Here is a 15469-nt window from a genome sequence, read left to right on the forward strand (position 1 = left end):
TTTCTGTTGGAACTCTGGCCAAGTACCAGCCACAACTACACACCAATATTATTTTACATGCTTCTGTGATTTAACTCACAAATCATACAGCATAAGTAGAATTAAGTTAATGGGAAAAAAAGAGCCTATTGGACAAAAAGATGTAATAGTTTCCAATGCCTTAGTTTCTAAATACAGCCGACAATTTCTCCTTTCTTATATTTCCCAAGGATTTTTTTTTATTATATTCCTTCAAACATATTAAATACAGACTAGCAAGATTTAAATTACAAAGACCTTACAAAGGAAGTTTAAAAATATTAATCAAGCTTTCTAAAAATTTAAGCTATCTACAAAACAGCCAAGCAAAATTATTGTTGCATGATTACTGCTAATTTAGCTCTGAAAGCAAAGTGTCATCTGTCTTTAACTGGTGTTTTATGCAACAGCTTGATCTTACCCAGTGATCCACCAGAATGTGATTCTGGAGAGGAAAGAAGCACTGAACTCTGGACATGGATTCTAAAGGAGAGAAAAAGAAATCAATCCACATACAAAATGACTGCAGGGCCAAAAGAAACAAGCAAAGCAGAAAAGATGTTTTTGAAATTCCTTTTGTCCACAGTATTTTTTTCACATGACTAAAACTTGCCATTCATGCTGTTGAGAGCAAACACAAGCCCAACCTCAGCAGGCTCCACCAGGGACACAGAACAGCAGTGCTCAACCAAGAGTGCTCCACATCAACAACACAACAAACAGCTGGAGGAATTTCTGGTTTGGAAATATTTGGTAAAAGGGCATAAAGCAGAATTTAAAGCTAACTAACATGACTTCTTTGCTCTTTTTCCCAACAAAATGAAAGGTTAAAATTTGAAGTCTGCCCTATTTCCTGAAGACATTCTAAATTCCTAGAAATACTCAGGACAGAAAAACAAATCACTGAGGTCTCAAAGCACCTTGTAATTATTCCAACCATGATCAAACAAAAGGTTTCCTCACACCCACAGTAACCTGTCACATGTATTTAACCCCTGAATGAGAGGAAAGGAACCAAAAGATGAAGAAGACCCAAAGACTCAGCAATCTGCTCCCCCTCCCAGGCACACAGACTGCCATGGCCAGGCAGAGCACCCTGGCAGCAGGACACTGCTGGGGAAGGTACCTGTGGCACTCAGGAAGTGCCCAAGGACCCTTTCCCCAGTTACAAAGGCAGTATTTATTCCCCCCTCAGACATTTCACACCTTCCTTCATCAGTCAGTGTTGCTGAACTGCCATCAAACCAGAATCAGACCTTGTATAAAACTGGAATTTCATGCCATAAAGCTCATACATACAGTTAAGAACACAAGCCAAACAGATCATGTCTAGGTAAAATTAAATATCGACATCCAATGCACCCTCTAGCATTAGCTGCTCTTGTGTCTGAGCTGGTTAAATCTTTACTTGACACAAGAGTGATAAACACAGAAATCAAACACATCTGCCCAAGTTGAAAAATCTTTCCAGGTCTAAATTCTTCCCTGTGTTCAAATGAAAGTGAATCCACATGCTACTGCCTGCTGAACATATCAGATAACCAGGAGTACAGCATTTCAAATCACCATTTCCCACTGACTGCCAGCAGCACTACTGAATATAAATACGTAGAACTTATCCTTCAGGAATTCTATTCAGCAACAAGGGCAACTGTATTTTTGTGCTTTTTCTCACATACAGCCCCTCCCTTCCTCCAGTTTTGCAAGTTATGGGCTTGTTTTGCATCACCAAGTAAAAAGCAGAATTTTAATTATTTATCATGTTGGAGACTATGGCCCTGTAGCTCAAGAATACACAGAATATTGCACATATGATACTTGGCACTCTGTACAGACTCACTCACAGGATCATTTACTGTTTCAGAAAACAAAGGTGGTTGCTCTGGAAAACAACACAGGATGAGCTCTACTAATACCAGGAGAAAGTAGATACAGAAGGTGGCATAACGAAATGGATCCTCCTGCAAAGGAAGGACATATTCCAGTTAGAAGGCTTGAGGAATTTATTTTAATTAACATGTTATGATTAAACAGAAAACAGCTCCTTACTGTAAGTTCGGCAGACTAAGTGCTACACTACTCACCCCCATGCAAATTAAAGTCAATGTCTATTTTGGTAAAGGGAAGGTAATGAGAGGGGAGAGGATGTCAAAGACACATTTATTTTTATTCAGTCATTACCATTAAAATACAAGCATTATTTCTTATGTAAAAAGTTCTCTTTAACACATGGTTTGTGCCAACACAGCCCAAATTTGAAGTCAGTGTATTCCTTAAAGGAGCAAAACATTTATGCACTGGGTAGCAAGGAGTACTGAAAGCCAATTTTTTAATTCTCAGAATTGAAAAAATTACAGAGAGCAGAATTTACATTACACTTTGTTCCACTGAGTGCAAACTTTAGAGGTTCTTTCAGTTTTTAAGACTGGGACTGATGCATTCACATAAACCACAGAAATCAAAGCACAGGTATAGATGGGGACACACCCCCAGTAAAATCCCATTCCCAGCAGCTAAAGACAAAAGCTGGGTCAAAGTTCTCAAAACTGCCAATGCAGCTTAAAGGTTTCAAGAAATAAAAATGTCATTTTCAGGCAGCTCCACAATTAGTCTGATACTTGAGGTGGTCTTACTACAGGGGCAAACTGTCATAAAAATATTTCACTTTGATTTTGTCCAAGCAGGTGAGACCACAGCAGCACTGAACAAAGTGTTTCAGGAAATCCACTGCTCAGTCAACAGGAAGGTGACAAACACCCAGCCCGAGCAGCTTGATAGCAAAGATTACAGAGAATTTGAGAGCCCTCGAGCAGACACATCCGCTTTCCCCAACAGCCAGCCCAGTTCTCTTGGCAACTGCTGCTACAGTTAAAATCACTCTGAATTTCAAAACAGAAGACATTAATTCCTGTTTCTCTTGCTGTTGCAACCCAAGGAAGGCAGGTACACTAAATGAATCATTAACTGATTTGACTGGTGTAATTGCCAAGCAACTATTCCATCGTTGCAGCATTGGGGATCATTTTCAACTGAATGAGGCTAAAAGTCACTTACCAAACTTAAGGCATGTTTTATTTTGGATATAAAAATCACTGTGGCACATAACAATGAGATGAACCAGAAAATTGTCATTACACCAGAAGACTGGACTCCTTTTATTCTTTCATATTGTATTAAAAATGTGGCCAGCAACTGCAGATAAATAAAATGAAAATATATTCGCAAATTAGGTTTTACAGTGTTATGCACATGTAAAAGGTACTGTGCTAAAATCTGCTTATTTAACATTTCTAACCCAGTATCTCCCAGACCTTCTAAACTCCTGAAATTTAAGTGTAATTCAAAAATACATTTAAATAGGAAATTCTCTGTATCAGTAAACATAAGGAGTAGACAAAAAAGGAAAAAGGAATATGCATTAAATAGAAATAAACAATCACATATACATAAATACTGCCAACCTTTACTTCTTTATTTTTCTGGTTCTATATCTCAAATCAACATGGAATTAAGGCATTTCCTGACTAGCTCTTCTTAAAATAAATAGATTTTTTCCAAACAAGCTATAACACCACACAACACCAACCAAGTATTAGTCTATTTCTGTATTTTGTGTGTTTTCAGAGTCCTTTAGGAAGCTCTACATCTCACTTATCTACTGCAACATGCATTTTCAATCAGCCTGACAAAAGCTTGGCAGCTGCATTATTAAATGACCATAAACTACTTAACAGCTCTTGCATTTGTCAGTATGTTTGAGGTCTGTTTGGGGATTTTGTTGTTGTTGGGGTTGTGGTGTCCCCGTGAGCATCATGTTTAATCATTCCAACTCTGTAATAAACCTAAGGCAACTGACAGCAAATGAAGAGCAAGGCATCTGCCTTGAAATGCAGAGATGTTGGTGTGAAAGCAGAAAACCCCAGCACACCCAGGTCAAAGGAGGCAGCTGGCGACACCTGTCAGAGTTGTGGCTTTCAACGCTTCCCACTGTGCCCTCAAGAGTAACAAAGACAACACACTCATGAATGTTATGTGACAGTTTGTATGGAGATACTTCCACAATGTCCCCCAGGTTCAGGGGTTTGTATTATCCAGGTTGAATCAGCTCTCTTGAGCTGATTCCTCTACCCAATGCCTGAGCCAAACTATTCAATGGATGCTAGCTCAGACCTACCAAAATAAGACAACTGAAACTGCCTTGTGTGCTGATGTGCAACACACTGAGCACAGATAGAGTGTTCAGTGAGAGTCTGATTTTTCTCTTTTTTTATTAAGAGTATTTCAGAGTCAATATTTCACAGTTCACCTACAGAGTAAGTCTGTAAATAAAGGCTGCAGCTCAAAGGGTTACAGCACTGTGAATAGCACAGAGATTGTGTTATTGCTTACAGCTTTGCATGGACAGGGGCTGTGCAGGAGAACTTACCATTGTTATACCCAATACTGTAGGGCTAATGAGAAAAAATGGAGCTCGAAAAATATTTTGACTTCTTTCCCAGAAAGAGTAGAAAAGGTCTGCCCAGCAGACTATCCACAGTATTAAGCCCAAAGCCTGCAATAAAAAAGTGCCTTTAATACATCAGTTCACAAAGATAATGCAGCACAATATATACATGAACACTAGATCTTATGTATTAGCAGGAGTCATAATCAGATCATATCATTTGGGCAACTCTACCACATGCACCAAAAAAAAGCAATTTGGCTTTAATTATTGAACTCCTACTAGAAGAAAAAAGTTTACTGGTTTTTAATTCCATGTAATTCAGTCTATTATGAAGAAGAAAGCTGGTCTCCTGAATAACAGATTGCAGAGAAAAAAAACCTCTCCAATATACCATGTTATTACAGCCCTTCTTAAAACTTTGCACTTATTCTACAGGGAAGAAAAAACCAAAACCATTAAGTACCTATTTCACAATAGAAGTGGAATGGAACACCTGCAGCAGCTCTAGAAATGTATAGTGTGTAACTTCAGAAGCTGACAGGATAATAAATTCTTTCTATGATAGAAATAAGGGCTTTGAGATTGAGTTGCCTTAAAACAGTCTTCTCCAACTGCTCTTTAAAAGGATTTGCATGTTATTTGCTATGCCAGGGTAACTTTCAGAAAGTCTGATAAAAGGGCAAAGGAAACAGGAAAGGCTGGGAAATCAAACACAAGCAGAACAAATAAGTTACCCCTGAAGCGTGCACACAGGTCAAGACTGATGCTAGAACAGGGCTGAAAAGAGGCTGCACTTTGCAGAGCAGGCTGCTGAGCTGAGGTTTCAGGGGCACTCACCGTTTTGGCTTTGTTCAGGTTGGACACCTGGATGTAGCCCCTGTCATGCCAGCGAAGGTACAGCGAGTACACTGGGAAGCAGAGCCACAGGTAAATGCAAGGGATCCACACCAGGACTGTGTTCTGAAAGCACAGGGTGAAGTCTGGATCTTCTGTGTGCCATGTCAGATTCCAATCCTGGGGAAAGAAAACAGGCTAAGTTGCAGAGAAAGCCAACACTGAACTTCAGTATTTGACAATCAGAAACAGGAACTCAGCATAAAAAATCCACAACAACAAGGCACAGACTCAAGTAAAAGGCTCACCCTTGTAGCTTGCTTCCTCCTCAATAAGAAGAGGAGGGAAATTGACATAATACAATGTTTTCTTACTTCTCTCAACATAATTTTCAAGCCCAAGGTAAATCACCATACAATCAAACCAAAACTGATGCTCACAGTAATAAAACCATGACATTTTAATTACTGGCACAAGGACTATTCACAATGACGGACTATTTAGTAGTAACATGAGCTTTCATACCATATTTAAGATTGTTCTAAGTTAGGAAAATCTCTTGCAGCAAATTTTACCTTTAAGTCATTGACCTTGCTGAGAACTTACCACATGCAACACCTTCTCTCAAGCACTGTAGATTTTTGACTCTCCAACAGAATAATGCAATGCACAACATTGCAGCTGTAGATGGACTGTTTGTCAACAGCCAAAGCATTGCTCCCAGACTTCTGTTTAAAAGTCACTGAGCCAAGAGCAGCAGTCCCATGCCCAAAGGCTTGTTGACTGTAGTGTTAACTTTTCAGTGGCAAAGCACTTTTTCAGGCAGTTGCACAGCTTACACTACACAAAACACCAGTACCACTATTGGGACATAATGTCAGTAATCCTACTCCTTTATAAAAGCCTGAGCTGGCCACTGAAACAGGTGCCATCATCCATATTTTATAGATGAGGAAACAGACCCAAAAGGAGCTGTAGTGCCTGTTCCCTCTATTCCAACATCAAAGCTGAAAGCAGATCCCACTGCCCAGAATCACCACACTTTGATCCTTGTTTGTCCCCATGTTCCACTGAATAAACAGCTTCAAACACAATTACAAAGAGAACATAGATCTAAAGAGAGAGGGAGGATACATTTTCCTTCCCCATTTCCCTCAATTTCTATCAGAATCTAGGACCTGATACAACAGACAGCATACACAGGACACTCAGTGTTATTTTTCTCCACAGCACTCTAAAAATCCTTCGCACTATGTATCATTTTTAGTTCTTAATTTTTAGAAAATCTCTGAGGAAATTCCAGGGCATTAACACTGGCAGAACACAAGAATGCCCAGTTATGTTTGACTGTGCCTGTGGAGGGGTCACAAGCTGTTCGTGACAAGGCGGTGGCTGTGAGATCTGTGGCCAGCCACAGCTTACTGAGTTTCCTGACTGCTTAACTCATCAGGAATTTCAGCTGAGTCATCCTTACATTTAGCCACCACACAAATGCTTTTGGCTTTCTAAGTCTCAGCGGCACTACTCCAGCACAACAGCCAAGAAAGGCTCATGACTCTGCAGAACAGTTTACAATCCACAAATTAAGATAGCTATAAGATTATACAAGTAAACCAACCAGATGCAATCAGCTTTACAAGGAACAAACAAAAGCACTGACATCTTTTTATTGAATAAACTTCAGGAGATCTACACACCCTTTAGAAAGCTGTTAACTTCTTTTTCCCTGTTTGTAAATGCTTTCTATAAAATTAATCTGGCAAATACCAGCAAGGTCAGGGCAGGTAACACATGTCACTGCCACGTGGCAAAACAAGAGCAAGAAGTGCTGTATGCATGACTGCTATGCACACTGGCTGGAGGATATTCTAAAAACATGCAACCTTCCATTTGACTTTCATTTTACAAGTTACCTGGAGGTGTTTGTTTCTGCATAAAAGGCAAGAGTGCACAATGCAATGGTACTTCAGTGTTCAGAACAGAAAGACGGGACAAGTGGGCAATTTTGGGCAAGACTACTGCTATAATTTACAGCAACATCAGCTCTCTCTTTCATATGTTTCCAGGATTTCATCCAGAAGCTGTTGCTATCAAGTAGAAACACGCTCAGCTTTAAAAACACTCCTCTGTACAAAAGAAACGGCAACACACAGGTGAGATGCAGAAGCCACTTCCATTTTACATTCATTTCAGGTGGCAAAAGGAAAGGAACACGTGAAGAGAGACACAGCAGCATTTTCCTGCTGATCCCCCTCAGCTGTGTAGCACAGACAGGAGCAGAGGGGCAGACCCACCCTTGCTCTGGGCACCCCATGTGCTCACAGAGCCACATGTGAGGGGTCACAGCTCCCACAGTGACAGCAGCCACGGGAGGGTCCCCGTTGACCCCAGCCCAGAGGCACTGGGGCACTGCAGGGACACAGCGAGCAGGGACACACACGCCGAGCAGGGACACACACGCCGAGCAGGGAGATGTCTCAGGACACAGCAGCAGCAGCTCTCAGCCTGAGCCCAGCTGGGATCACCATCAAGAGGAACCCAATCCATTACAAAAGGATGGGTTCTGCATGGAGGACACCACAGCCTCAGGAGGTTCCACTGCAGCTGGAAAACATGTCACTCTCATCATGAAACCAGCATGAATTCACATTTAAATGATAGGTTCAGTTACACAAGTCTAGACTAGTTGTGCCAGTGGAAAGTACATGCTTCTCTCCTTTGCTTTATATAAACCCAGATTCAGTTTTGGCTTTTTTCATCACAAACAAAATGCAGAAACACTCACTGAAGCAGACCTTTGTATTTAACAGACATTAAATAGCAAATTAATGACATTTTTTCTGACTCAAGTTTTAGAAACATTGTTTTAGCAAGTTGTACTAAAACATGAAATTACTCCATTTTTCTCAGCTCAAAGATTAACCATTTTCATTCTGACCCATTGCAAAGTCACATCAAATGGCAGAGATACAACTTCTGAAAGCCTACACAAACTAGCAGCCTCCTGCCATAAAGGAAGAGGAGGAAAAAACAGGGTAAAGTCTACAGCTATTAAACTGTATAATCTGGAAGCAGCCTTCATTTTAAGCTGTGACTGCAGGAACCCACTGGAGAAGAATCATTCTGATCCTTGTTCCTTTCTTGCTAGATGTTGGGAGAGATACACTGTTGGCTTAGTGTAAATATAGTCCAGAAGAACCATAACTCAGATGTTAAATAGTTTCAGGTTGGTTTTCTTTTCTTTTCAAAAATTCCTCAACAATTTTAAAGTTTCCCAGAACAGCAGATGGGTATTTTTAATTTTACCTGACCTATTTCTCAGTTTTCATTTCTATCATAAGCACTATGGTTCAAAAATACCAGTCCACAGTTCCAGTTCCCTGTAGCATTTTTTCTCTCATGGCACAAAAAAGCTTCCTATCACATCTGAAATGAAACCCTCTGCCTACAAGAGGGGCACAAAAATGCTTGGCATTCCCCAGAATCAAACTGATCCATTCACAGGTAAACCGCTTACTTAACAGTGCATAAAACCTAGGAAAATGAAGAACTATACTAACTCCTGTCTAAAATTTCAGGAACAGGCAAGATAAAAGCATTGGCAGTAGAACTGTAAGACAAAGTTGCAACACAAAAGCCAGTTATTGTGACTTTGCTGGGGGAAGACAGGCCAAGGACAGTTGTATGCCTCCGGGATGGCTAATCTGAGGAATAACAGCATTTGGTGCTGGCTGCCTCTCCTGGCAGCAGGAAAGGCTGGAAAATGAACAGCCAGGGGTTGCTTGTTCTCACACCAATAATCCCACTTGACCCACAGCACATTTCAGAATTCTCACTGGCAGAAATGGAGAGACCCAAATTGTTTGGTTTCATGCCTGCTGTGTGCAAGTGTGCCAGAGATGCAGGCTGTCAGCCACAGTGTTAAATCCACCTGCATGGACCAAACTGTGACTGAAAAGTGACTTAAAACTTTAGCACACAGCTATGTAAAAAATGAAATTACAAAACCACATTGGAATCTTAACATCATGGTAAACACTCCCTCAAACGGAGCTTGACACTGACACTGTGTACCCACTTCTTCAATATCACCCACAGAAGAACCACTTCCCCTGTAATACCAAGATAAAGTTTCTCAATCTTATCTCCCCAACAATAAAAAAGACTCTGTTTAATGCAATGTTTACATTTAGCTGACTGAAAGTAATTAGCTCTCTCACACACTATCACTGTAATTGCAGCTGACAACTTTCATTATAATAGGATCATCACTTTCCCACTGAAACTGGAAGTCTTACAATCTGCCAGCTCTAGATACAGGATTGAAAAATGTCCCAGTGTAGCACCTATAAAACCATGAGCTGACTGAACCACTCTCTCTCTCAGTGTAGGCTAAAAGGCAGTGGCCTCATGGCACCTATCTAGCAAATTTCCTGCCTCTCCCCAGACAGGAGATTTGGCAGATCTGGCTCAGCCTTCATCTTCAGAGAGGCTGCATCAGTGCACAAGAGGGAGGGGGTAAGGGAAGTGCAGAACAGAACCTCTCTCTTTAAGGCTGCTTTAAAGGAGCTCTGACCTTGCTTTAAAAAAGTCCCTGATACCTGATATGCCATCTTTGTTCTGCCATTCATGTTTTGGAGTCAGGTCTGAAACCTGTGCTGAGGCTCGGGTTTAGAATGGAGCCTGAACAAGCACAATGATCATGGCACAATCCTCACGAGCATCAGATCTGCTCTGCTGTGCTCGGCCCACATCACAGGGAGTGACAAGCTGGTACGACAAGCAACAGATATCTGTACAAGAAAAGTACTCCAGAATCCCTGCAAAAGTTTTCTAGCCCAGCTTCCCAAAATACCATGTGCAGACTGAGACCTCAGAAAAGGGAAGACACCATGCCTCTCCTTCACTTCAAATTCTGAGACCTAAACTTTATTCTTGAAGAATCTTAATGTTGTCAAAGACAAGATTGTTAGAGCAAGAGGTGAAAAAGTTACAAAATATAATAATTACATAAAAAACAAGGGTCCTAAATTTTTTATCATGTATATAAAGAATATTGGGGGGGGGGGGGGAAACCAGTGTTTCTAGTGATGAGAAAATGCCCTTCATTTCTCATATGTTTTCTATTAGAAATGGTTTTAGCAAGTTATAAATGGTTTTAATGGTTTAAGTTCTCAACAGTAATTACTTACATAATGCAGATTTGACTTGTTAACACAGACAAAGAAAAGTCTCTATCTTCCAATAACTGGTCCTGAAGTTAAATCAGGTGTCTGTACCTCTTTGTCCCAAACCCACACATGAGTCTTTCCTAATATTTACAAAAAGTTGAGATCCTTTATTATTGAAACCACTGCATCAGCTAGAACTGTGCTAAAATCCAAGGAAAAAAAAGCACATTTTGCTTTTTTATACCCTTTAGCCTAAAATAAGAAGCAGATGCTAACAAATTGCCAAAGAAAGGAGCACCTGCAGCTGTGGCATTTACAGGAGCTGAGCTTTGAAAACAAAGAAGCTAAAAGCCACCAAACTATGGCTATTTTTTGTGTTAGAGAAACATATAACAGATTATATTAGAACTTGCAAAATTAAAATTTAGCCTCTCTCTACAGACACTGCATTTCCATACCCTGCCATATCTGCAAGTACCACAACAAAACATTTGGCCACTTGACAACAAAATATTTACCACTTCTAGTTTCAGAACCTATGGATTTTTACTTTTCTGCAAAGTTTTTCACTGAAATCACTGTTACCTAAAAGGATACAAGAAAAAGATTCCTGCTCTCATCTCCTTCTTGCACCAAACACAGCAGCTTCTGCTCAATAATGCAACAGCTTGTACCTTGAGTTCAGACCACTGAGAAGTCTGAACACACCTGGGAAATAATCCTACCAAGGGACTAAGGTAACAGCTTAAGTTGGGATAAACTGTATGTGAAGGTAGCACAGGTGCAAAGAGTGAGAAAACAGTAATGCAAGGAATTCTGACTCTATTAAAAGTAAAGGTCAGTACCCAGCAGGAGGCTTTTTAGAGATGTGACCCAGAGCGACTCCAGCCAACCCCAGCTGACCTTCACTCGCTCCCAGTATAGCTCAGTGTTCAATGTAAACTGCATTGTGATTGCATGAAATGGCACAAGCCACTCAGGCATTTTGCCACCTTTTTTCCCTCATTTAACATTTAACATTTCTGAGCAATTCTGAATTGCCAGCTGTAGAAAGGCAGGTGATCTGTTCAGAAAATCCCCATCAACAACAGATTATCAGGCTTAATTTCCCTGGTTTTCCTTTAAATTGATCTATTCTGGATCAAGGGATATCAGTTTCATTTCTAATCTAAGTTTAATTTTTCTATGCACATTTCTATGCACCCTTGTTCATAAATGGAAGAAAGCTGACAAATAAGCCTCTGGCTTTTATTGCTAAAAAACACAACAGCCAAGGCATGAGAATCATGCAATGTGCTGTTAATCACATAAAGCACCATTTTGTGTAAAGGCTTCCTTGTTTATCACTCTGCTCCTCCTCTGTTCCAAATGCTGTGCACATATGACCTTCCTGTGTCAGTGAATACAAGCATTTCGTGACCTGCACACTCTTCAGCAGAGACCAAACTCATGGCTTTTATCAGGCTCACCCAGGACCCTCCCACAGCACCTCCAAGTCCCTCCCACCTTGCCACAAACACTGAAAAGCACTAAAGACATATCTTGCAGAGCAAAGAGCTGCGGGGCTCTGAGAGCTGTGCCAATTTACTGCCTATCTGATGTGTGACAGCCACGGATCTTCAGAACTTCATGAAATTGCTCCTTACATAAGAAGACTGTTTTTTATTCAGATGTCTATTTTGGTAAAACTGCCAGTGTCTTCATAAATAACATAAGCACAGCAGGTGTTTGTGTCACACAGTATCACTTCACAAATGTCAGTTAATAATTGCAATGCATTAAAGAATATTAATACTTTTCTTATTCTATCGAGCTACATTACAGATCTCTCCCACTACAACAATGTCAACCAAATACAAAACCTCTTTGACAAACACTAAGAAAATACATTGATTTAGGCAGACAAACATGCCCAAAAGCCTCAACCAGAACTCTGCACAATGGCAAAGGAAGCAAAGCCCATTCCAGGCTGGTCCCTAGATTTTGTGTATGAGGCTCTGCCTTACCTTCACTCACCCAGTCTGTTCTTCTGTAGTTTGTTTTCACACAAAAAGAGCTAAACCTGGCACAGTGTGTGGATACCACTTCTTTACTAACAGTGAAGAAGCTTCACAAAAGCTTCTGAACAAACAGGGAAGAAATAGGCCAGGGTTTACAGCTTGAATCATTACAGGATTTTCAAAACAAAACAGAGAATCTCAAAACTTGCTTTTCTCCTAGGAGTGAATGCAATGACTCACTTTCAATCATTTCTCAACAACAAAAAGCCCAACTAAAAAACTGGAAAAAAATTCTGCTAAATTTCCACTGAAATTAAGAACTTCTATTGAAATTAACTTTAAAAAACAAAATGTCTGCCTGTGAACAACACGATAGGAACTTATATGTATATAAACCATTTATGTCACAATCCCTTAAGCATTAGCAAGAAACTCTAAAGTTTCAGATGCATATTTCACACTTCTTTTTCATAAAACCCTACTGTGAGCTTAGAAATCCCAAAGTATCACAAAAAACTGTTAACCTCTTCCTTTAGCAATTTCAAACATGAAAAGACTTCTCTAAGCATGATACCACAGAGTTTAAAAGCTCTGAAAAAAAACTGAAACCAAGATTTTATTCAAAGACAAACCAGCAGATTATTTCAAAATGCACATGCACTGAGACTATGCATGTGCTGCTATCTCCAGACAGGCAGGTCAGGAGGCCAGAGTGTACAGTGAGTTCTACATTTATCCTGCTTACCTGGAACCAGTGCTCCTCACCCTGCTTCACCTCTGCCTCTCTGTGTGCTGCTATTGAAACAAGGTAGGCTGTGCTCAGACAGCACTGATACTCCAGCCAAAGCTATCTCAGTGTGTCAGGTCACAAAGTTTTACAGCTTGAACGGGCCCTTAAATTCACTGAACTGGAATGCTAGTAGTGCACTACTTTTTTCAAGCTTTTACTGTCATCAACAACTATCAGTAAAGAGTAACTTCATCTTGCACAGCTGTACCTTTCTTTATATGATGGATGGAATACTGATTCCAAGACACTCAGTGATGGTAGAGCGAGCAAGGATTAACTGTACTTGTCCAAAAAGGGAGTCTAAAGGAAGCAAGATGCAGTAAAGTTCTATAAAAGAACTATATACAGTAAAATCTGATTGCAAGTTAACACACTGAGTAGTGTGGGAATCCTTAAATTCAGAAGGCTTTGGGAAAGTTGTAAAAGGTAGGTCTTAGAAACAGCAGAACTGCAATTAGAGTTAAGCAGTAGCTTCAAGATTTGTTAGTACCCATCCTTCCCAACAGGAATCCCAGGACAACTTGTTGCTGTGTTGCAACAAGTAGGGCCACAGAGGTGAGACAGTGAGAAAGGAAAGGAAAAAACATCATGAAGATGGCAGTCTTCCTTGGGTTCCTGACCTTGCAGAGTAAGTATTAAATAAAACCAATCTGTTTAATTCTCAGACAAGAACTTTCAACAATAACATTCCTTGGGCGTGCAAACAAGAAAAATCCTGGCCAGCAAAGCCTAAGAAGATTAGCACACAGTTTTAAGGGTCCATTAGGTCCTTTCAGCCACAGTCTCCCCCACAATTTAAAACTGACCTGCCCTCAACTCAGGATCACCTTTGACAGAAAACACATCATCTCCTTGAAGCAGAGTTTGCCACAAATCCCTCAGCTCCACCAGAAGGCTCCAGGACAAAAACAGCTGATGCAGCCACCACAAGAATGCAATAACACGAGCCACTGTGTATCCAGCTATCACCCAGCTCTGAGAAGCACAAGAGTGCTGTTCAGAAGCCAGGAAGAACAGCAGCTCAACCACAGGACATACCTAAAAGCCCAGTAAACTCTGCATATACATAGACAATTTCTGAAAATCCACTACAGCTTCAGCTTTAAAGAGCAGCAATAATGGAAATGTCAGAAAAAGCAGCAGCCAGAGTACCCAAAGGCACCCAAACTGGCATTTCTACTCTCCCCTACTGGGAATGATGCAACAAAGAGGAAACAGAGTGTTACTTGTGAAGACAAGGTCAGCATGAAGAAGTTTTTTCCAGGCACATCTAACCCTCACTCAAATGCACAATTATTCTTCTGCAGAATCAGAAGAGCCCAGAAATCTAACAACCACACCCACAGGATCTTTAGCTGCAAGAAATGAAAGACAGACTCCATGTGATTTGGAGAAGGATGTCAAATCCCAAACACTGTGAATGAATGCAATTAGTGAAAAAAAATGTATGGAGTAGTTTTTTACAAAAATACCAGAAATGGCTATAATACACATGAGAACAGTTTTAATAATAAAAGAATCTGCTGTGAAAAATCCTATATAAACTGGTTGCTTCCAACTTCCTATGTGTGGCACAACTTCTCTTGTGCCTACCTGATGTTACAATTTCACAGCTCAAAGAATGAGCTGGCAGCTCTTTGTCACAATCCTACTACTCTCTCCAGTCAATTTCTCCATAAACTCATTCTGAAACATGCATTCTCCTAAGCCCTTCAAATGAAAAGTCTCATTCTAGGGAAGAGAAAAAAAATATGTATAATGACAACTCATAATTAAGGCAGTTCTGAGAAACCTGAGAAATAGCAGAAAAGAGATGTTAGTATAAGCAATATAAAAGCAAGTTAGCAGAGTCACTTTTGATCAGCTGGAAAAAACTAATTATCTTAGTCATGATGATTTTAATATGATGATATGTACTCAGTAATATCCTAACTGTTCTTGAGATAAATAGTACAATGGTATTTATTGAGACATCTGATTCTGTTTATTTTTTCACTACTAAGGCAACTCAATAGCTCAAAACTCTCTGGCAAACATCTGATGACTACACAAGTAGTTCTTATGTTGACTTCAGTAGCTCTCACTCCGGATTTATCTTCCTAACTTCCAGCTCTTTCCTTCCTCCACGCAACCTCCTTCTACACACAACCAGTTTGCTCCTGCGATGAATTTTCCCTCCGGTGCTGCTCCAGGACCGGCGTGTCCCCGC

At 40.3% G+C, this 15469-nt stretch overlaps 1 protein-coding gene across 1 annotated transcript in view; it reads right to left on the minus strand.

Annotated features, from left to right (window-relative positions):
• Nucleotides 1–15469, minus strand: part of LOC102068330 (ATP binding cassette subfamily C member 1 (ABCC1 blood group)) — a 46090-nt gene that overhangs the window by 29707 nt on the left and 914 nt on the right. The window contains exons 2-6 of the mRNA XM_074553193.1: nt 5303–5479; nt 4445–4570; nt 3073–3210; nt 1863–1979; nt 440–501 (exon numbers count right to left, since the gene is read on the minus strand). Coding sequence (XP_074409294.1) covers nt 440–501; nt 1863–1979; nt 3073–3210; nt 4445–4570; nt 5303–5479 — 620 coding nt within the window. The remainder of the gene's footprint in view (nt 1–439; nt 502–1862; nt 1980–3072; nt 3211–4444; nt 4571–5302; nt 5480–15469) is intronic.

This window comes from Zonotrichia albicollis, chromosome 16 (genome assembly GCF_047830755.1).
Source record: "Zonotrichia albicollis isolate bZonAlb1 chromosome 16, bZonAlb1.hap1, whole genome shotgun sequence".
Lineage (NCBI taxonomy): Eukaryota > Metazoa > Chordata > Aves > Passeriformes > Passerellidae > Zonotrichia > Zonotrichia albicollis.